The 24,087-nt window shown below is 50.1% G+C and overlaps 1 protein-coding gene across 1 annotated transcript in view; it reads right to left on the bottom strand.

The window, feature by feature from the left end:
- TMEM266 (transmembrane protein 266) overlaps window positions 1-24,087 on the bottom strand; it is an 83,143-nt gene that overhangs the window by 18,491 nt on the left and 40,565 nt on the right. The window contains exons 7-8 of the mRNA XM_060095135.1: window positions 22,871-22,986; window positions 8,766-8,955 (exon numbers count right to left, since the gene is read on the bottom strand). Coding sequence (XP_059951118.1) covers window positions 8,766-8,955; window positions 22,871-22,986 — 306 coding nt within the window. The remainder of the gene's footprint in view (window positions 1-8,765; window positions 8,956-22,870; window positions 22,987-24,087) is intronic.

Raw genomic sequence — 24,087 nt, 5'->3', positions numbered from 1 at the left:
AGTAAAACTGTCACTGTTTGCAGATGACATGATAGTACACATAGAGAATCCTAAAGATGCTACCAGAAAACTACTAGAGCTAATCAATGAATTTGGTAGAGTAGCAGGATCCAAAATTAATGCACAGAAATCTCTGGCATTCCTATACACTAACGATGAAAAATCTGAAAGAGAAATTAAGGAAACACTCCCATTTACCATTGCAACAAAAAGAATAAAGTACCTAGGAATAAACCTACCTAAGGAGACAAAAGACCTGTATGCAGAAAACTTTAAGACACCGACGAAAGAAATTAAAGGTGACACAAACAGATGGAGAGATATATCATGTTCTTGGATTGGAAGAATCAGCATTGTGAAAATGACTATACTACGCAAAGCAATCTACAGATTCAGTGCAACCCCTGTCAAACTACCACTGGCATTTTCCACAGAACTAGAACAAAAAATTTCACAATTTGTATGGAAACACAAAAGACCCTGAATAGCCAAAGCAATCTTGAGAAAGAAAAACGGAGCTGGAGGAATCAGGATCCTGGACTTCAGACTGTACTACAAAGCTACAGTAACAAAGAAAGTATGGTACTGGCACAAAAACAGAAATATAGATCAATGGAACAGGATAGAAAGCCCAGAGATAAACCCACACACATATGGTCACCTTATCTTTGATAAAGGAGGCAAGAATATACAATGGAGAAAAGACAGCCTCTTCCATAAGTGGTGCTGGGAAAACTGGGAAAGCTACATGTAAAAGAATGAAATTAGAATATTCCCTAACACCGTATACAAAAATAAACTCAAAATGGGTTAAAGATCTAAATATAAGGTCAGACACTATAAAACTCTTAGAGGAAAACATAGGCAGAACACTCTATAACATAAATCACAGCAAGATCCTTTTTGACCCACCTCCTAGAGAAATGGAAATAAAAACAAAAATAAACAAATGGGACCTAATGAAACTTAAAAGCTTTTGCACAGCAAAGGAAACCATAAACAAGAAGAAAATACAACCCTCAGGATGGGAGAAAATATTTGCAAACAAAGCAACTGACAAAGGATTAATCTCCAAAATATACAAGCAGCTCATGCAGCACAATATCAAAAAAACAAACAACCCAATCCAAAAATGGGCAGAAGACCTAAATAGACATTTCTCCAAAGAAGATATACAGATTGCCAAAAAACACATGAAAGGATGCTCAACATCACTAATCATTAGAGAAATGCATATCAAAACTACAATGAGGTATCACCTCACACCAGTCAGAACGGCCATCATCAAAAAATCTACAAACAACAAATGCTGGAGAGGGTGTGGAGAAAAGGGAACCCTCTTGCACTTCTGGTGGGAATGTAAATTGATACAGCCACTATGGAGAACAGTATGGAGGTCCCTTAAACTAAAAATAGAACTATCTCATGACCCAGCATCCCACTACTGGGCATATACCCTGAGAAAACCATAATTCAAAAAGAGTCATGTACCACAATGTTCACTGCAGCTCTACTTACAATAGCCAGGACATGGAAGCAACCTAAGTATCCATCGACAGATGATTGGATAAAGAAGATGTGGCACATATATACACTGGAATATTACTCAGCCATAAAAAGAAACGATTATTTGTAGTGAGGTGGATGGACCTAGAGACTGTCATACAGAGTGAAGTAATTCAGAAAGAGAAAAACAAATACTGTATGCTTAAAAAAAAAAAAAAAGGTTCTCACAAACCTATGCGCAGGAAAGCAATAAAGACCCAGATGCAGAGAATGGACTTGAGGACACGAGGAGGGGGAAGGGTAAGCTGGGGAAAAGTGAGAGAGTGGTGTTGACATATATACACTACCAAATGTAAAATAGATAGCTAGTGGGAAGCAGCCACATAGCATAGGGAGATCAGCTCAGTGCTCTGTGACCACCTAGAGGGGTGGGATAGGGAGGGAGGGAGGGAGACGTAAGAGGGAGGGGATACAGGGATATATGTATACATATAGCTGATTCACTTTGTTATAAAGCAGAAACTAACACACCATTGTAAAGCAGTTATACTCCAATAAAGATGTTAAAAAATAGAAAATAAAAACAGAACAAAACTAAAAAGAAACAGATAGAGAGGACTGATTGGTGGTTCCCAGAGGCAGGGGTTGGGGGTTGGGTGAAATGGGTGGGTGAAAGAGGTCAAAAGGTACAAACTTCTGGTTATAAAATAAATGTCATGGGGATATGATACAGCATGGTCACTATAGTTAATATTACATTTTATATCTGAAAGTTGCTAAGAGAATAAATCTTAAAAGTTCTCATCACAAGAAGTAAAATTCTGTAACTATGTACAGTGATAGATGTTAACTAGGGTTATTGTGACTCTGCAGTATATACAAATATCGAATTATTACCAGGTATACCTGAATCTAATATGTCAATTATATATGTCAATTATACCTCACTGAAAGAAAAAAAGCATTAAGAATTTCAAGAGTGACAGCAGAGCATTGAACCAAGTGTGAGGCCCTCGGTGACTGCATGGGTCACCCCACCATAAAGCCAGTCCTGCTCAGAGAGTTTAAGTAACTTGTTCAAGGCCAAGTTGAGATTCAAACCCAGCCCTGAGTCTTAAACCCACATCCTTCCCTCAGTACCACCCCCACCAGCTCTGCCCTGTCAGCTGCCTCGCTGCCCAGTTCTAGTTCTACAGCTCTGGGGCTCCCTGGGGTCCCCAGGGCCCCCCATCAGGCACACACATCAGGAGGCCAGTGATAGCAGAAACCCCGGCTTGCCTCCATTGGCACACAGGCCCCTCCTCTCCCAAGGTTATACACTGGTGCCAGCTCTGCGGGCCTGGTGCACCTCTGGGGGGCTTCTCTGAGTGCTGGTGCAGCATGGGGGGACACCGAAGCTCACTGTGATATATGCTAAAAGCTGCGGCACTCCCACCAGGGGCTGTAATTCATAAGTTACGGGTGAACTTCAAGACTAATAAATTTGGGAGGGAAGTATTAATGACTACACAGGGGCACTGTGAACTTGGCAGGCCCCCAAAGCCTGCAACTCTGCCGCCTGGGTTTTAAAAATGATTTGTGCTGGAGCAAGTTTAAACAGAAGCTGGTCGGCATTAGTCTGACTGACCCGCTGGCAACTGTTGAGACTGCAGGGGCCACTTCTCCTGCCCGGGCTGAGGCTGGCACTCCCGCCCTCCTGGGCTGCCATCCCCCCTGGAGCAAGGCCCTCGCCCATGGGTCCTGAGACTTATCGCTGTTGTCTGCAGGTTAATCCCCAGATGGTCTGTGTACTAGTGTGATATGGTGAGCCTCAGGGCCCTCGCTGGCCTGAAGGTCATGGTGAGCAATGAACGTTGACCTATCTCCACCTCCAGCGTGGCCCAGAGCGCCCCTAGCTTGTCTAGCCATAATTTCTAATGACGTGGAAATCCCTCCCTGGACACAGCTCCTGGTCAAAGAGAGATCAGCTGGGGTGCCCTGTCTCCCTGGCTCATCTGAGGCTGTGAATCATGCATGCCACTTGCTAGCCCCAGGCTTCTGCCCTCTGCCTCAGAGGCACTGCCTTTTCTATTGACAGCTCTGGGGGTTGGCCATCAAGCGGCAGACCAGGAATGCGCTGTGCTCTCCTGAGTGGGCTGAGGCAGGCAAGTGTGCATCTAGAGAGCTGGGAGGTAGGGGGTGTCACAGAGGAGATAAAGGAGAGCAGGGGTGGGATTCCAGGGCTAGATGGGAAGGGCATTTGCAACTGCTCCCAGGGGTGCATGTTTGCCACCTCTATGGGAGGCCTGAGTGCCTTGTTCAGACACGCCTCTAGTTTCCGGGAGGGTCAGCACAGACCCCATAACACCCTAGCTGGCACGTGCAGCCAGTCACTTTCTCCCTTCTTATTCTGTGTCCCTCCACTTCCTCCTGGAAGTTGCCCACGATGGGGACTGCAGAGAGAGGAGGAACAGGGTGGAGAGGCAGGCACTCAAAGCTTCACAGCACTAGAATGTGTGGGATGATTTTAAAGGCTTGGTTTGTTGGCAGACTCTCTGACCCCCGATCTTGACTCCCTGTGAATCCAAATGTGGCATCAGGTGTCCAGGGTCTGGAGGTCATTGGATGGGGGATAGCAACGGCCATGCTGTTATCTCAAGAGCTCAGTCTCCTGATGAGAGAGACAGAGAGGTGCTGCAGATTGTGTGGCTGTACTGGAGGCGCTCAGCTGAGCTCGGGTGTTTCAAGGTGGGCTCAGCTGAAGACAGAACAGCACCGGGCAGGCTCAAGCGCCAGGTGAGCAGCTGCCGTGGGCAGAGCAAGGAGGCTGACCACTAGGGAAAGCAAGGAAGCGGCTGCTCCAGCCCCCTCTGCTCCATCGGCAGGAAGGTCCTGTGATGGACCAGGAGACTGTAAACCTGCTCCTCCCATCCTTGGAAAGCAAGACAAAGTGGGCAACAGCTGCCACTGACTTCCAGGAGAACTTTCAAAAAGAAGATTCTTATATTCTTGTTATATTCTTTTATTCTGGATTCCACAAGCACCAGCATGGGGAGTTGAAAGCCAGGAGTGGGGTTTTTGGAGTGGGCTATTGCCAGATGCCCCCTGAGCTCCGAGAGAAAACCCAGGATTGCAGGACCCATAGGGAAACAAGTGATGTCCACAAGCCGTATTTTGTTCTTCGATCAGTTATGGGCTTGCAGATTACATTCCATGCAACGGACTTTAAGGGGAGCCTGAGGGCCAGGCGCAGTGGGCCCCGAAGATAAAGTGTGGGAGCGACCTGGCACACTCAGGGCCTAGTGGGAGTTCGTATAAGGTCTCAAGAGAAGGGCGTGGTGACTGGGAGCTCACTCTGGGACGGGTTTTAAGGATGAAAAGAAGTTTGGCAGGCAGGCCTGTCCTGCCAGTGAACAACATGTGGAAAGGCTCAGAGACTTACTACTGCGCAGAACACTTCCCAAACACAAAGATGTTTCACTCGGCTAGAGTGCAAGTGAAGACAGAGTGCAGACTGGAAGGAGATGAGATGGCGGGGGTCGGGGCGGTGGCCAGCCTGGGACAAGACCATCAAGGGTCTTATATGCCACCTGTTATGAGTTGAGTCATTGCGTCCTCCCCCTCAAAGTTATATGTTGAAATCCTAACCCCCAGTACCTCAGAGTGTGATTTCCTAATTTGGAAATGTGATTGTTGTAGATATAATTAGTTAAGATGAGACTGGACTTCCCTGGTTAAGAATCCGCCTGCCGGGCTTCCCTGGTGGCACAGTGGCTGAGAATCTGCCTGCCAATGCAGGGGACACGGGTTCGAGCCCTGGTCTGGGAAGATCTCACATGCCACGGAGCAACTGGGCCCATGAGCCACAACTACTGAGCCTGCGCGTCTGGAGCCTGTGCTCTGCAACAAGAGAGGCCGCAACAGTGAGAGGCCCGCACACCGCGATGAAGAGTGGCCCTCGCTCACTGCAACTAGAGAAAGCCCTCGCACAGAAACGAAGACCCAACACAGCCAAAAATAAATAAATAAATAAATTGATAAAAAAAAAAAAAAAAGAATCCGCCTGCCAGACACGAGTTCGAGCCCTGGTCCAGGAAGATCCCACATGCCGCGGAGCAACTAAGCCCGTGCGCTACAACTACTGAGCCTGCGCTCTAGAGCCCACGAGCCACAATTACTGAAACCCGTATGCCTAGAGCCCATGCTCCACAACAAGAGAAGCCACCGCAATGAGAAGCCTGTGCACCACAAGGAAGAGTAGCCCCTGCTCACCGCAACTAGAGAAAAACCGCGCACAGCAACGAAGACCCAATGCAGCCAAAAATAAATAAATGTATTAAAAAAAAAAAAAAGAGGAGATGAGATCATACTGGAGTAGGGTGGGCCCCAGACCCAACACGACTAAGGTGCTTATGAAAAGGGAAATTTGGACACAGACACACACTGAGGGAGAACACCATGTGAAGAGAAGGCAGAGGTCAGAGTGATGCTTCTACAAGCTAAGGAATGCCAAGGATTAGCAGCAAAGCACCAGAAGCTGGGGGAGAGGCAGGAACAGATGCTCCCTCACAGCCCTCAGAAGGAACCAACCCTACCGAGACCTTAATCTCAGACTTCCAGCCTCCAGAACTGTGAGACAGTAAACTTCTGTTGTTTAAGCCACCCAGTTTGCAGTAGTTTGTTTCGGCAGCCCTAGCAGATACCAGCCAAGGTGTTAACTCAGGGAGGGACATGAAGGATTTATGAAAGATGACTGTGTGTGTATAGGGGGGACAAAGGACTGAAGGGGGCACCTATGGGGGCAAAGCTGAGGTCAGGGAGCCAGCCGAGGTCCAGAGATAAGGAAGGCTGAACAATGCAGACGGAAAAGGGGAATGTTTCACGATATATGTAGGCAGTAAAACCGGAAGGAATTGGTGATGAGTCAGGATCTACAAAGTCCTAGAAACCCGGAGTAAAAGCAGGAATCAAACAAGCTACAGGTGAACACAAATGAATGTCAAAATCCACACAGAGGGTACAGAAGGTGCGCTGCCCAAGGATGGGCTGCAGGGACATGGGGCTCGACAGAGCCATGTGGGCCTGGGTCACCTGTGAGCTCAGGCCAGGCAGCCACCACAAGGCTCAGGAGTTTTCTGGCCTTGTCACAGGGGTCTTGGGTCCAGAAAAACGGCAGGGGTGGCCCCCCTCGACACTCTGCCCTGGTCTTGCAGCTCCCCAAGAACTGCGTGACTGAAACACTGGAATGCTCAGGGAGGGGCAGGACAGCAAGAACTTGGAGAGCTTGTCCCCTGAGGACTGGTTGTGGGAATGCAGGTGACAGTCTCTGGAGGAGAAAACACTCAGAGGCCAGTCTCCGAAAGGATATCTCAGCTGGGAGGGCACCCACCAGGCCTATATATAAAAGCTTGGTCCATGTGGGAGAGGTGGGTGCCGGGGGGGGACCTCAGCACAGCCTGAGGAAGAATTTTCTAACAGAGCCATTTGATGTTGGGCTGGCATGGGCTTCTCTGGGAGGTTCGGGGTACCTATTCTTAGAGGAAGGTAAAACTCTTGGCAGGTGTAATAGATGGGATTAGCGTATCAGCTGAAGAGCTGGACTCAGAAGTCCTTCCTACCCCCCAAATTCTACAGTTCTGAGGTTGGAAAGTCTCTCAAAAGATCATAATAGCAATCACCCCACTCCCCAAAACCTGTTCACAGTGCCTTACAGCCTACAGAGCTTTCTCACATCCATCAGTTCCCCAGACTTCCTGTAAGGCAGACAGAGCTGGAGTGATGAGTCCACTTTGCAGAAGGGAACACTGAAGCCCCAAGTCACAGAGCCAGGGAGTGGCAGAGTCTGGAGCTCTGGCTTCCTGCTGCCCAACCTGCCCAGCCCTGCCTGGCTGCCACTGCCCTGGCAAGGAGCACACAGCACGCCAAGGCAAAGTGGGCCCCAGATGAAGCTGGAGTTTAGGATCCCACAGCCTTGGTTCCAAGCCCAGCACCTCCATTTCTTTTGTGCGACCTCATGAAATTCTCTCGACCTCTTCGGGTCTGAGTTTCCTCCTCCGTATGAGAGAAAGGAGGTGTGAGGATGAAATGAAATCACACTGTAAAAAGCTTCTCTTGGAGGAGTTTGATGAATCTTAGTTCCCTTACCTTTAGGTAAAAAATGTGGACCCAAAAATGTATTCTGAATTATTAGGGGACATCGATACTTTTAAAAATATCTTGGTAAAGTGAAGAAATCCCTTAACCATCATTTTAGTGATAACATTTTCAGGTGCAAGTTGGGGCAGGGAGGACTCAGACCTGAGCGGTCATGCTCAGGCTCCCAGGATTCCCCCGGGGCTCCAGCAAGACCACAGATCTCCCCTGCTGTGCCCCCTGAGCCAAGGCTGATTCCTGGCCTGAGCCCATGAGAACACAGTCTCTCCAAACCTCCCAAAGGCCCAAAACCTGACACGGCTGCATCACCAGGTGAGGGTATTTTCACCCCCAATCACAAAATAATACCACCTGACATTTGCAGGACTACTTTGCAATTCTGGAAGCCACTTTCACCTGCTTCCTGGAGCCTCACAACAACCCTGTGAGGAAAGCTCAGCATTGTTCCCATTTGACAGCTGGTAAAACCAAGACCCAGAAAGGTTAATTCCCCTCTACAAGGTGACACAGCTGGTCTTCTACAGAGTATTCTGCCCTAGGGTATGGCCGGCACTCCCATTTCCACCAACATCACCTGCCCATCAATTTACTACCATCCCTAAAGTATAGATTCTGGGTTGTTCTGGGCCCCAGGCCTGAACTTACTATCTGGGCCTTAGTGGGCTGGGCAGTCCAGTAGGAAAGTCCTAGGCATCTGGCTGGAAGCCTAGCTCTGCCATTTATTAGTGAGGCACCTTTGGACAACTTTTCTGGGTCGCAGTTCCTTCATCCATAAAGTAGCAAAGTCAAGCCTCCTGCAGGCGGTTAACTGCGAGGACTGGGGAAATAGTGCACGCAAAGCAGCCAGTGGCCCACAGGCATGAAATGAGTACACGCCACTGAGATCATGTCGAGGTCGGGTCAAGGGAGCTTACCTGAACGCTTTCTCCGAGGCTCAGAAAGGTAGTCCCGGGGGCACTGATCTGAGGGTCACCACCACCGCCACCGCCACAATCGTGGGCCGAGATGGGGGCACGGTCCTGCCAGGAGGCGTGCTCCAACTCCGGGAAGCTGTGCACAGAGCCCTAGGGCGGGGGTGGGGACGGGGCTCCCCACGACGGGACTGGGGAGGCCGCGGGTGGGCTCACCTTGCGCGGGCTGCAGCTCCTCCACAACGCTCTCGTCCGCGGTCTCCTCGGCCCACGTGCCGGCCTCCACCACCTTGTAGCGGCTGCGCGGCTGGCTGAGCACGTGAGGGGCCTGCAGCGCCGCCTCGCGCTCGGCCGCCAGGTCCAAGTCCTGCTGCGCCAGGTGCGCCCGCAGCTGCCGGATCTCAAACTGCAAGAAAGAGCGGGGCGGTGGGTGGTGGGCTGGGCAGGGGCGGGGCCGGAGGCGTGGACCCGGCCCGAGCCCGACGTTTGGGTGCTTTGCTCTTGGGGGAGCGGGGAGGAATGGGCTGAGCATCCAAAGGCTGGAGGGGACGTTCCTTACAAATCTCCCAAGGACACTAGTCGTAAGCGTCTCTGACGTTTCTGGAGCCTTTTCCGAGTAATAAAAAACATGTTCCTGTGTCTTACCTCGGATACTGTGTGTAGTCTGGCCCCATAGTGAAGACAAGATGGCCGTGAGAGGAAGCACAGCCGTGGTTTGCGGGAAGAGCATCCGAGGAAGAGTCAGGGAACGGGATTCGTTCTGGTTACTTGCCTAAACGTGCCACCCAAGAGACTTATTCTGTTGTCCCACACTGATGATTAGTGGAAGACGGGAAACCCCGCAATATCCAGGGTCAGTGTAACCAGCCGGTGGGAGCCCAACGTGGCTTACGGGGCTGTGCCTGACCCACCTGTCTTCCAGCAACGCCCATATCCCCTCTTCTAGGAGGTGTTCCGAGGGCTGGCCAGACTAGACTGGACTCTAGTTCCAACCCTGCGGCTTACTGCCATGTGTCCTTGGTTTCCTTATCTGTAGAATAGGGGTTATCACCCCACAGAGCTCTCTGAGGACTTGAGGGCTTCATAAAGGCTTTGTAAAAAGTTGCACACAGGGCTTCCCTGGTGGCGCCGTGGTTGAGAGTCCTCCTACCGATGCAGATGACACGGGTTCGTGCCCCGGTCCGCGAAGATCCCACATGCCGCGGAGCGGCTGGGCCCGTGAGCCATGGCCGCTGAGCCTGCGCGTCCGGAGCCTGTGCTCCGCAACGGGAGAGGCCACAACAGTGAGAGGCCCGCGTGCCGCAAAAAAAAAAAAAAAAAAAAAAATTTTTTTTAAAGCTGCACACATTTTTATTTTGGTTTCATTCTTTGTTGTTGTTGGGGAAGGTTGCCTAGAGAGGCTTCCAGATGCCTCTTGAGTTTGTGGCTGAGACGGCTGTTCACACTCTGGGGCCTCCCTGGGCCATCTGGGTGAAGGCAAAGTTTGGGCCTGACACTGAAGGGCCTGGCCACGGGCTCAGGAGGAAGGAGATCTTTTACTGCCACCTAGTGTTCCAAACACACATTGCATCGCTTTGGCATAACCCCACAACCTCCAGTCAAACCCCCAAAGGCCTGAAGCAGGGAGGCGGGTGGAGGAGTCCCAGGGACTCCCCCGGCCTGAGCTCCTACCTAGGAGATTACCTACTTGCCCATGATCCCAATCTCCAGCCCTCGCCCCTCCCTGCAGTGTCAGATCAAACCTCCAACTGCCTACCTGACAGCAACACAGAACTGGGGTACAGGTGTCACAAACCCAACGTAGTCTAAACAGGACCCTTCGCTCTATCCCCACACCTGCTCCTCAGGTGTTTTCATCTCATTTTAGCTGCATCCAAAGAAAGGCAATCTCCTCCCTTGCTTCCGCACTTTCCCTTATCCTTGCCATCCAATCTGCCCTCAAGTCCAACTCCCTAAGCGCTACCACAAGCCTGCCCACCTCCCTCCACCTCCACCGCCAGCTCTCACCTGGATGACTGCAGTCCTACAGCCCTCTACCATCCATTCGCCAACAGGGGTCAGAGGGGTTCTCGTAAACCTAGATCAGATCATGTCACCCCCTTGTCCATAGACCTCGGGTGGGAGAAAACCCAAACTTTTACCCTTGGCTTACATAACAGGTACATGTTCTGGCTCTGCTTACCTGGTTCACTTCATCTCATTCTTTCTCCCTTTACCTCCTGCTGTGACACAGGCCTTCTCGTCATTCCTTAAACACACTAAGTGTGTGCTGGTCTCAGGGTCACTTTCCCAGGGACCTCTGGTCCCATATCACATGGCTGGCTCCCCCTCTTGGAGGCCTTCCCCGACCCCTGACCTAAGGCAGCCACCCAGGCACTCCATCACATCACTCTGTTTGAATTCTCTACATTGCACTTAGCGTCTTCTGATATTTTTGTTTATTTTAATGTTTTATTATTTTTCTTTTGACAAAAGTGAAACACACCGTTGAAGCATTCACTAACACTAGGGTGGCCAGGCAGCAAACTGGCATCGGGGCAACTTCCCAATGTCAGTGTTCACAAATTTTGTCTCTGGGAACACAGGTTTTCCCAGAGTTCATCAGCCTCCTGCCTGAGGACACACCTCTGGCTGCCTCTGTGCTGGGAGCAGGGCAGGGAAATGGAGAAGAGGGTCCAGCCATTAGATGAAAGGACTTTCACCTAATCCTCATTTTCAGCCCTAAACCCCTCCCCAGGCCTCTGCCTCAACCAGTGCCCACCTGCAGAGCCCTCTGGTTCAATTTCTCCAGAGTACAAACCTCTTGCCTCTTGTATGATGGGGGAGTGTGGTTTCCCGGCTGTGCAGAACTTGGGAGGGGACGTGGAGGGTTCAAATAGTATGTGTACAGACTTCTAGCCAACCCCTCTCCCCTGTGGTCAGCTTCACATTCACCCCGTTCCTCCCAAACTCTAAAGGGTACTGAGGGGGGGGAATTAGCCCATTTCCCTCACTATCTGCCTCTTTAGACACTTTAGTTATAGATTCTCCGCTCTGCTAAATCACTCTCCATTTCCCTAAATCCACTGAAATGTGTATCCTCTTTGTCCTGATGGACAGGACTTAAAGAGAGTTTCTTAATTCTTATGTGTTTATGATTTGTTTCTTTACTATCATCTCAGTGGAGTTTGGGGAAGGAGATCAGATAAATACATGTGGTCGGTCACTTCAGCTGCAGTAGTGTGCTGGTATAGAAAAAAAGAGGCCTGATTTATAGTACATGCTAATCTCTGGTATAAATACTCCCACCGTGGCCAATTGCAAACTACCAACATGATGTCATGCAGAATTGTGAAGAAATGTGCACAGCTGGCTCTCACGAGTCAGTGGGAGCTCCAGCACACCACTGCCACCCTCACCCCTCTGTAAGAGCAGGGATATAGAATATAATCTATATAAGAATAGAATATAGAATATAATCTCTGTAAGAGCAGGGATCTTGCCTGTTTTGTTGCTTGGTACACAGAAGGCACTCGGTAAATACTGCTGAATGAATCAATAAATCAATGTGTGCAACTAGTCAGCTTTGCCCAGCTTTTTTCTGCGGTTTCAGGCTGAGCCCTAACTCCAGCCACAAACTGGGCCCCAACCTTAACCCAAAGCTGAGGCAAAGCCTGAGCCCCACCACTGAGCCCCAAGTTTGGTCACACATTGAGTCCTGACCCAAGTCACATATTAAGACTGCATCCTGATCACACACTGAGCCCTAACTCTGGTCTCAGACTAGGTTCAGACCTGGATCTCAACAACCCAGTAGTCGAATGGGGCCAGTGGTCTCAGAAAGTGAGAAAGCGAGGCTAGCTTATTATAGAGTGGCCTTCTGTGCAGGGGAAGAGGGCTCGAGCCGCCCTTCTCGCAGCAAGGTCTCAGATGTCAGGTAGGGCCCATTAGGCAATGCTCCTTAGCTCTGCTGGGGCTGGGAGCCCCTCCTGCCCAGGCTGATCTGAACTTCCCATGGGCATACCCAGCCCACTTTCTCCAAGGCCGCTCATCAGGGCCGGCAGCCCTAGCTAATGGCCTCCTAGGCCACTCTGAACAGATGCATTATTGATAACGTGTAATTGATACAGAGCTGCTCATGAGTGTCCCACTGGAATTCAGGCCAGACGCCAGAGGCCATGGCTTGCCCAGCCCCAAGCCCACATGTGCAGACATAGGCATGTACACTGAAATAAGTTTTAGGCTAGAAATATGGACCCGAGTGTATGGTAGTTCCCCCATTCACTCCTTTATTCATTCATTCACTAAGAAGTCAGGTGAAGCACGGCGAGGGAAACGTTAAAATTCTGTTATGTGTATTGGAATGAAACTGCCTCTCCCAGCTTCATAGTGAGTCCTGGGTGGCCCCAGAGACAGGCACTGTCTGATGCACTGCAGGGAACAAATGTCCCAGGAGAGTTCTAAGGGCTAGCTCTGGGTGACATTTGTGGCAGAGGAGGCACGGTGTGTCTGGGAGACAGAGACCAGGAGGTAAGAGGTGTTGGGGGAGGTCGGCAGGGGTCACACCAGGCAGAGCCTTGTAGCCATGGTAAGACATTTTAAGGACTTCAGCCCTTATTTAAAGAGCAACAATATACCACTGAAATCTTCTTAACAGAAGGGTGGAGGGGTGGAGGTGGAGGAGTGGTGATTCAGATGAGCATCTTGAGAGGACTGTGCCGACAGCCGAGCGGGGAATGAATTGGATGGGGGTAAGCCAGGGCGGACATGGGAATACCAGCTGGGAGGCTGCTGCAGCAGTGCAGACCAGGGATGAGCAGAGTTTGGACTAAGGGTAGAGACAGTGGAGATGAAGATGAAGACTATTTAGGAGGTAGAAGTGTCAGCATGGGCATGGATTGGAATGGGGGTGAGGGAGGAGGCAACCTGCTTTGGGGACCTATTTTTACAAGCTTCATACCCAGAGGGTGTGGGGTGGCTGGATGCTCTGATCCCTCGCCCTGAGAAGGAATGGCTGACTCCTTACGGAGACACTGCAGGTGGGCTAAATGGCTCTCAGCTCTGGTCACTGGCTGTGACAGCCCAGGGGACTGTCCGGATGTTCTAGCTGGGACCCTCAGAGCCTGGCTCCGGATTCCCATATGCTGAACATGGCCACATGTGCTTCCTCAGTTGATGAAGGGTTGTCAAGGGGTCCTAGGAGAGCAGAGCCTCTTTAGTCAGATGGGTGAACTGAGGCCCTGTGATGGGCAGGAGGCTTTTGAGCTGGGGGACAGCGTGGGATAAAGGCTAGGACCACATGGTGCATCAGAGCAAAGTTGGGCCCAGGACCCACGTCTCTGGCTTCCAGCCCCCCAGACCCTGTGTCAGGGAACTTGAAGCCTTATGGGAAAGATGGAAGTGACTCAGCTCAAACAGAATATGGGGGAGCTTGGTGGTAACGGGGGCCAGGAAAGAGCAGGAAGGTCCCCATGTGGGGAAAAAGCCAGGGCTGGAGGAGGAGCCTCAACTCTCGGCCCATCACCCCTTCCTCACTCCAACTTTGATAAGTCTCCTTTCCTCCTTGGGCCTCAGTTTCACTGTGTGTTCAATAAGGCTAACGGAGCAGCTGAATTCTGGTCTATAACAAGCTTTGTGCTGGCTCTGGGACTCTAACTAGGAGGGAACAAAGTGCAAGAGCCAGTTAATTCTTGGTGCTGTCTTCAGGGCCATGCCCTGCTTCTACGGAAATGCCCCACGTCAGACAGCCAACTCTTTAGAGAAAGATAACATAACCCAGAACCTCTAAAATGCATCAACAATGTGTAGCGTACAATAAGAATTACTATTCATGCAAACAAGCAGGAAAAAGTGATCGATTATCAAATCATAAAGCAGTTAGAGAAAAGTATGGGAAAAGATGGACAAAATAGTTGTAGCATTTCAGTGGAGAAATAGAACCTATAAAAAGAATCAAATGAAACTTTTAGGACCTTAATATACAATATTTGAAATTGAGCACTCAGTTGGATGGGTTTAACAGCAGACTGGACACAGTAGAAGACAGGGATGTTGAACTTGAGGATAGGTCTATAGAAAAATATTAAAAGTTACAGCCAGGGATTTCCCTGGTGGTGCAGTGGTTAAGAATCTGCCTGCCAATGCAGAGGACATGGGATCAATCCCTGGTCCGGGAATATCCCACATGCTGTGGAGCAACTAAGCCTGTGCGCCACAACTACTGAGCCTGCGCTCTAGAGCCCGTGCGCCTAGAGCCCGTGCTCTGCAACAAGAGAACTACTGTGATGAGAAGCCTGCACAACACAACGAAGAGTAGCCCCAGCTCACTGCAACTAGAGAAAGCCCATGCACAGCAACGAAGACCCAATGCAGCCAAAAATAAAAATAAATAAATAAATTTATTTTAAAAAAAAAGTTACAGCCAGAAAAAGAAAAAAGGGAGAGAATGGGGGAACAGAATAGGGTATAAGGAAAATGTGAGGCATGGTCAGAAGGTCTAATATATGTAATTAGAGCTCCAGAAGGAGACTGATAGGCTGGGACAGAGGCAATAAGTAAATGATGGCCAAAAACTGCAAATCTAATAAAAAACACCAACCCACAAATTCAAGAAACTCAGAGAATCCTAAGGAGGATAAATACAAAACTTCCACACCTAGAAACCCTATAGTCAAACTGCTAAACACAGATAAGGAGAAACACCCATAGCACTGAGGCTCTCCAGGCTCACATGAGCCTGGGCCTCTGGGACAGAAAGTGCATGGTGGCTTTGAGGATAAAATGAAGCAAATTTTCCACTGGCAAACTGGTCCAGTGGGGAAAAAAAGACCATCCTGTGACTTGGGAAGAAGGAAAGTGCAGTCACAGCCCTTCTTAATGCACATTATTAGTTAAGTATTTCTAATCAGATAACTTGACCAGATCTGCTGGGATCCACAGGGAAGCCCTCAGCATGCATTACTGGAGTGAGTCAGGCCCCTTCCATTGGGCTGGGCTTTTAATGAATGCCCAGGCGGGGCCAGACCCCGGGGGGGCGGCAGGGCGGGCACACCCAGCCCATCTCTGCCTTTAATGGTCTGGTTTGTGAAGTACAACTGACAGGGCCTTGGCCTGATCAATGCACACTTTGGCCAGAAGCTCGATGGTATCTAATGCAATAGCAATAATTTTCTTCCATCCTATTAGTGCTGTCTGCACAGACTGCCCTGCCTTCAAACCCATCTGCTATTGGGATGGCATCCAATGTTTATTTCCATTAGTTTCGCCATTGTTGGTAACAATAAAACTCAGAAGACAGTTGCAAACTCATGATTTAGGAGCAGGGTGAAGCTGAACTCGACCTTGGCCCCTTTCCATGCACTGTGACGATGATTGGTAGTTGGCCATAAATTTAAATTATGGCAAAAGGATAACATAAGTTATTCCTCTGATGGCTAATTTGATCAGCTAAATAGGCTTGTCATTAAAGCTATCGGCTGTTTTACAAATCACTGCCCATGTTTAAAAAGAAAAATTCACTTCCCACAGTGGGGATCTTGAATAATCCGGGTAACAAAGACTATTGTGCTGAGCTGGGGGCTTGTGGCCTCTGCAAGAAAAGAGGGGGCTCTCTGGAATGCGCCAGCATCAAGCAACACCCCCAGAGCCAGGAGAGAACCCCTTTCCTGCTGTTCTTGATCTGTTGAAGGGGCTGCTGGCCCTCGAAGGACAGTAGAGTGGACACCGCCCCCCCACCTGCCTCCGGCGGGAATGCCTATCACTTAGGGTCCAGGTTATCATCCTGTTTCTTCAGGAAACAGGCCAGGGAGACTTGCATCATCCAGAAAGGATTAATCATTGTGATGGTACCTCCTGCTAGTGGGAAGGGGGGAATGGAGGTAGAAACATCGTGAGCCTATTAGGTGACTGTGCAGGTGACTGTTTTCTCCTTGGGCACTCAGACTACTTTTGTCAGCATCTGGTGCCTTAGGTGTGACTGTGTAACTGAGTCCTCCCACGAAATGGGGGCAGAAGCAATGTCACCACTTTCAGGCCCAGCCAGTAAAAATCTTCTATGCACAATTCTCTACCCTCCCTTTCTTAATCCCTTGGCTGAAGGGAGAAAACTCCAAACACTTAGAATAAGAAGGAGCCATGACACGGGAAGAGCCTGGAGGCCAGAGTGACTGTGTGGAACAGTGTCCCTTTACCCCCTCCCCAAAGTAATTGCACTGGGCTGCGGTGTGGGTGACAAACACGCTCCTCTTGTGTTCGGCCACTGAGATGTCTGGGTTTGTTTAATGGAGCAGCTTGTGTTACTCATTCTAACAGTGACTTGTACAGATGCCCTATTTCTGGTGTAGGAAAATGGACACTGAACTCTGAGTTCCACCCTAGCCTTTCCCTTCCATGACAAACAGTGAGACACTGGGCAGGCAGCAGCCTCTCTCAGACTCAGCCTTTCCATCTATAAAAGGATTAATAATACCTAGCCTGCCAACTTTGACCATCAAAGTCAAAATGAGCTAAAACACGTGGCAGCGCATCTGTAAATGGTCACCATTATATAAATCATTTAGTATTATTTTTGTTCTCTCTCTTTTTTAACATTTACTGAGAGACTCCAGTGGGCCAGACTTTACATATTACTTGAATTAATCTGATATTTACAGCATCCTTGTGACGTAAGCCTTGTTTCCTCCATGTTTCCAATGAGGATCCTGAGATCCAGGGGTTAAGGGGGTTATTGGTGGAGCTGAGGTTAGAATCCCACTTGCTGATTCCCATGGTAAGAGGATGCTCTCCACCCTACAAGCTGTCCCCGCACAGGATTCTTCTTTCAGAGACCACCGCCTGCCCCAGGTCTAAGGCTGACCTAAGGGGCTCACAGAGTTCCACTGGCCTCCTTGCTGGGCCTCAAGTCACCCTAGACTGAGCCCCACCTCCCTGGGTCTTTTGCCAGTGGTCTCAGGGCGGATGGTACTGAGGAAGAAGAACTTAACTGGTCCCACAGGGCCCAGCAGGGAAGAGAAACAAACTTCGACCATGAGCTGAGTTGGATCATATTATTTTGGACCAAAAGTTGTTGCAAGGCTTATAGAGCAAACAGCAAGTACAATGGGGACTTCAGAATATGTTTTGGAATCAGAGCAAGGTCCTGGGCAGGGATGTACTAAAACCTCAGAAGTGGTTTCTTAAGACAAGTTGGAAGAATATATCACTGCATTGATTTAACCACTGCATCTAAAATAGCTTTGATTTCTGAAGCAGCCAGTACAAAGAAAGAGACAAAACGTTCATACCACCTCTCTGAAGGACAGGAACTACCACCCCACCTCTGGAATCCATCTGTGTACCGGAGAGATGAATGCCTAAGAAAATTCTGGCTGGACGGGCAGAGAACAAAATCCAGATACAGAGCAAAATAAAAGTGAAAGGGAATGACCTTCCAGTCGAAGGACTGTTGAATGCAGGGGTCTGAGTCGACCTGCTTCCACCACAGACATGAGCCATCGGGAAGAAGGCTGCAGAAGGTCAGCCAGGGCTTGGGAAAGGTGAGACTGACCAACAGAGTGTCCCCCTCCCTCCCCCCACCCCAACCCTGGCCCCTCTGGGCTCCTCTTTCTCGTAGGAATCTGCTAAGGATGAGGTGAGCCCAGTAGTCAGGAGAGATGAGGGAATGAGGGAAGCACTGAATCCTGTCTCCCTGTGAAGACCAGAAGGCCAGTGTGATCCGGGGGGAGGAAAGGACTAGAATGAGCTGTAAGAGACCCCTGTTCCATCCTAATCTCCTAACTGGCCTCAGATTCCTCCATCTGCCAAATCCAGGGGCCCCTCATCTATAACACAAGGGAGTTCTGGGACACCTTGGGCGTGGCCTGTGGTGAGAATGAGATGCCATATGGCACAGAAGATATAATGTGCAAGATATTCATGCAAGAAGCTGGCAAAGCATGTCACCCAAGAGTCTCCACAGGGTCACAGTAAGAAGCAATTTAAGCTTTCTAAAAAAGCTAAGATGCATTTAAATAGAGTCACTTTACAACGGAGAGACCTGACAAACACTACCTCAGCGTCAACATCCACAGTGATGTCATAGTGACAGTATGTACCTTTGATATGATGGGATGAGAATGGCACGGGACCTGTCTCCCTCCCTAAAACCCAGAACTCCAATCTAATCACGAGAAAAACATCAGTTAAATCCCAGCAGAGCGACAACCTATAAAATACCTGACCAGAACTCCTCAAAACTGTCAAGGCCATCACAAACAAGGGAAGTCTGAGGAACTTTTATAGCCAAGAGGAGCCCAAGGAGATACGATGACTCAATGTCATGTGGTGTTCTGGATGGGATCCTGGAACAGATCAAGGACATTCGATAAAAACTAAGGAAATCTGAACAATGTGTGGGCCTTGATAATAACATATCGATATTGGTTCATTAATTGTAACAAATGTATGATACTAATGTAAGAAGTTAATAATGGGGGAAAGGGGTACAGGGTATATGGGAACTCTGTACTATCGTCACAATTTTCCTATAAATCTAAAACTGTTCTAAAAAATAAAGTTTATTTTTAAAAAGAGCTAAGATGGGGCTTCCCTGGTGGCGCAGTGGTTGAGAGTCTGCCTGCCGATGCAGGGGACACGGGTTCGTGCCCCGGTCCGGGAAGATCCCACATGCCGCGGAGCGGCTGGGCCCGTGAACCATGGCCACTGAGCCTGCGCATCCGGAGCCTGTGCTCTGCAACGGGAGAGGCCACAACAGTGAGAGGCCCACGTACCGCAAAAAAAAAAAAAAAAAAAAAAAAAAAAAAATAGTTAAGATGAGTGAAATGTTGGCAAATAGTTTTACAAATACATGCCAGGGAGAGAGCAAGGTGAACGCAAAGTGAGTGTTTCGTTTAAACTGAGATTCTACACATTTCATTGGAATTTTGGGTAAATTTCAATTTCTTAGGTAGCATATACAAATTCAGTTTGGAAATTGCTTCATTAAGCCCTAAGAATTCCTGCTGGGAGAGAGAGAGAGAGAGAGCAAGAGTTTGTGACAAAGATGAACAGAATGACCTGGAATGGGGTTGGGTGGGGTGGGAGTGAGGGCAGCAGCAAGAGACTCTTCGGAAAAGCTATTGAGGCAGCTGAGGGCAGCCAGGTTTGTGCCTGCAAGAGGAGAGTTGTCCTCAGGCAGTGGTTTGAAACACCCTGGTGCCCAATCTAATCAATGTTTTCACCGAGCCCTGAGAAGTGACATGGGTATAAAAATGTCCTAGAACATGATCCGAAGCAAGGTGGGCTGGGGAAGAACACCTTTCACAGACAGGACACCTGGATCTACTCCTGGCTCTAAAAGCCCTCTCTTAGCTCTGTGCTCTTGGGCAAGTCACCACTTCTCAATTTTCTTATCTGTAAAATGGGTGTACGTGGAGAAATGCGTGGTTAGTTCCCATAGAGTCACCATTTATCATGTGCCAGGCTTTAGGCTAAGCAATCGCACAACCATCCTTCAAGGATTTTATTATTATCCCCATTTTTCAGATTAGGAAAAGCAAGGCCCACAGAGGTCCCCTTGGTGCCCAAAGCCACAAGTAGCCAAGCTGGCTTTGCACTCAGGTCTGTCCCTAACATCCTCACCATTCCAGGCACTATTCTCTCAAAGGGTCTAGCCATCCCTGACGTTCCACGAGCCAGCATTCACATTTCTTTAAGGGCATTTTTTGCTCAGTCAAGTCCCAAGCCTGGTCTTAAAATCCAGCTGAAAATGAGGTGTCTATTTGCTCCACCCTGTGAAGTGGGCACGGCTCTGGGAAAGCAGCGTTCATGGTTTCTCTGCAGAACCCAGTGACCTAGCGTGTGGCTCTGGCCAGCCCCTCCCGCCTCCCTGGCAGCCCGCTGGGATTCCAGCCCATCTGGCCCTTTTTTGCTGTCTTAACTAAGATGACAGGCTTCAGGTGTTTTTTAAATAAAATGGTTTGTTTCTGTTTATCTCTTTTCCAGATGTCACTACGTAGAGGGAATATGTCTTTATTTATTGGCTCTTTCCTGTGCAGAATCCAAGGGAGTCTCCCTCTGGCCCAGATCCCTGGGAAGGAGGCCACATATAGAGGGTGATGTGAACCGGGACGGCAGGAATGTGGGGTCCCCGGGGGCTCAGGACGGGGTCACAGTGGAAACCAGGAGGGGTGGCCTGCCCTCAGGGCTTCCCCTCAGCCACGCAGCACGTGGGCTGTTAACGTGGCCATGAATTTATGGAGGGCAGATGCGGCGCCATGTCTGTGTCTTTCACATGGCCAAGTGCAGCGAAGCAGAGCATTCATTTCCTATTAGACAGCAGACTGAGAGCTGCCTGACCACGCTCTGGCCGGGTCCTGGATGACACTTGAGCTGTCCTCTCCCTGACCCCTCCACCTCCCTCTGCCCCAAGCCCAGGCCCCGTTCCCCTTCGTGGTTCTACCACCTCTACCGGGCTTCCCGTCTCCACTCCTGCCTCTCCCATCCGTCCTCCAAAGGCGACCAGAAAGATCCACCAAAAACTCAAATCTGAGCAAATCCCCCCGGCCCTGCTTCTAACACTCCAGGCTTCTTCCCTCTCAACTGGATGAAGCCCAAACTCCCTGGTCAGCCCTGCGGCCCTCCCCAGGCCTGCCTCCAAATCCCCCCACTCCCACCCTCTGCTCACACCCTGAACGGCCTTGATTCCCCCAGCACAATGCCCACTCTCGTGCCTCACCTGTCCCTCTACCTGGCGCCCTTCTCCAGGGGGTCGTGGCTCAATGTCAGCGCCTCTGGAAACCGGCATCCCACCGCCCCCAGAGCCCCCCGATGTGTCCCTGCTGAAGCATGCATTACACGGGACTGCTATTGTCTATCATGGGCCTGCTAAACGCCTCGAGTCACCCAGAGCCCAGTGAGGGCAGGGGCCAGTCCTGTGCACACTCCTGGCTGACCAGACGCACGGGTAAGCACAAAGCTGATGCCAACTGCTTGGGGACTGGAGCATTCTTCTTCCCAGCCTAGCACTCCGTGTAGACGGCCCCACTCCCGGGACCCCATGGACAATGTGCCCCTGGGGACTGTGTCCCCTGATGGCCCCTCTTGTCACTCATAAGCGCTTTGTGCTGAAGTGAAAGGCCGTAGTGTTCCCCAAGTAGATAAAGAGATAAATGTTCCCAGACAGACATTCCAAGGGGGTGACTTGGAAGACGTGGCCTGCGTGTTCCTGTGGGGTAATTCCACAGACTCCCCACCCGCTCCAGCGCCTCCTCCAGCCACGAGAGCCTGGGGTTGGGGAGCCAGGAGACCCACACGTATGGGGTGCTGGGCTGGGGAAAAACACAAGTTGGACGAAGCCTGCCCTAGGGGAGCATCCAGCTTAGTGGGAGAAGCAACTCCGGGTGCGAACAAGCATGGCCCACGGCAGTGAGTGCCCAGGACCCTTGGAGGCCGACAGCGAGGGCTTCGGGGCTGGGGCCCATCCTCCCACACATGTTCCCACCACCTTGCGAGCTAGTCGCTCTGTGGCATTCCCACCCTGCACCGCTGGTACCAGAACATTCCCTGCACTTGAGGCTATGTTTCTACAGCGCTTTGTGGCCTTGCTGCAAGGCCCTGCTGTCCTCCGACCTCCTGAGCACCCCAGTCCCCTCCCCTAAACTCCTATAGAAGGGGCTGTCTGGCCCACTCACATGGGAGCAGTCCCCTCATGTTAGGGAGGAAAGAACTGAGGGCAAAAAAGTGTGTGACTTGGTTGAAGTCCTGGGGGAGGGAGCCGAGGACTGGGGGGCTGGACCTTGAGAGAGGCCTCTGGATTCCCAGACAGACCCTCTCCGAGCCCCGGTTGCCCGTCCCCCTGGCTCTGCCCAGCACAGCTTTGCAGGGCCCGTCCCTGTCTCTGAGTCTTTACCAGGGTTCCTAGAGGGCAGAGGGCGCTGCTGAAGCCTCTCTAGTGTGTCTGGGGGTCCTGGGTGGCAACTGGCCCACAGTGGTGCCCAGCAACCTCTGTACACAGAATCCAACCCCTGTTTCAGAGACCACCATGCCCAGAAGACCCTGATAACTGAGGGGATGACTCAGCTGGTTCAGGTTGGAGAGCTGACTGGTCACCACGGAGAGATGAAAAGAAGCCTGGCCTTAGAGCCAGGGTGGAGTCCAGGCCTGGCTGGGCTGGGCTGGGCACGAGTGACCTTAGAGACACGTCTCCCCACTCTGGGCCTCAGGTTCCCCATGTGTCTGTGAAGGGGCTGGAGGAGGTCGCTGACCGCAGGGCGCCTGCAGCTCCGGCACCCTGGGGGACTTTAGAAACCACTAGTGTCCTCAGCCCTGGACGGAACTGGGCAGAACTGAGAGTGGCCACGCGTTACCCCTTGCTCCTGACAGATCTGCGTCAGTCTCTCCAGCTGCTCGTCCTGGATGACCTTGGCCTTCTCGTACTGCTGGATGACCATCTCCATCTCCACCTTCACAGGCAGGACGTAGGCTGGAAGACAGAGACAGCCCCGTGAAGAGCTTGGCAGCGGCAGTGCTTGGTGGGGGAGGGGCTGGTCCCAGCATCCAGCCAGCATCAGGCCCAGGTGTGGTTCCTGGAAGATCTGGGGTGGGGGTGGGGGTGTCAGCTACCCAACAGCACCCAGAAACTATAAGAGGGCTAGAACCCTAACCCGTCACGACTAAGATACTGTTTTTTTTCCTTTTCCATAGTGATAGAAGAACCCTTAATTTTGGCTGTGTGCACAGCTGCCTGGTATGAGGACTATATTTTCCAGTCTCCTTTGCAGCTGTGAGAAGCCATGAGACTACATCCTGGATGATGGGATGCAAGTGCAGGTGTTGTGCAGAGGCTTCCAGAAGCCTTCCTTAAAAGGCACCTGGAGTTGATGAGGAAGTGGAAATATTAGAACCCTCCCACATTGCTGGTGGGAATGTAAAATGGGGCAGCTGCTCTGGAAAACAGTTCTTCAAAATATTCAACAAGGGGTGACCATACGGCCCAGTAATTCCATATCCAGGAATCTAAGAGAAATGAAAACATATGTCCATACAAAAACTCGTACATGAGTGTCCACAGCAGCCCAAAGTGGAAACAGACTCAGTGTCCATCAACTGACAAATGGATAAATAAAATGTGGTATATCTATATAATAGAATACTATTTGACAATAAAAAGGAATAAAGTACTGATGCATACTACAACATGGATCAACCTTGAAAACATTCTGTTAAGTGTAAGATGCCAAACACAACAGACCACATATATGATTCCACTTATATGAAATGTCCAGAAGAGGCAAATCTATTCAGACAGGAAGTAGATTAGTGGTTGCTTAAGGCTGGAGGGGAATGAGGAGTGACTGCTAATTAATGGGTATGGGTTTCTTTTTGAAGTGATAAAAATGCTCCAAACTTAGATTTTGGTGATGTTTGCACAATTCTATGAATATACTAAAAAGCATTCAATTGTGTACTTTAAATGTGTGCTTTACGGTGTGTGAACTATAAATCAATAAAGATGTGTAAAAAGAAAAGGCAGCTGGGGCTTTCCTTTTGCTTCTTTATCTTCTTCCTCCCTTCCTTCTTCCTA

This window comes from Mesoplodon densirostris, chromosome 4, assembly GCF_025265405.1.
Source record: "Mesoplodon densirostris isolate mMesDen1 chromosome 4, mMesDen1 primary haplotype, whole genome shotgun sequence".
NCBI classification, from domain to species: Eukaryota; Metazoa; Chordata; class Mammalia; order Artiodactyla; family Ziphiidae; genus Mesoplodon; species Mesoplodon densirostris.
The sequence above is the reverse complement of the archived record's forward strand: the minus strand, read 5'-3'. Positions and strand labels throughout refer to the sequence as shown.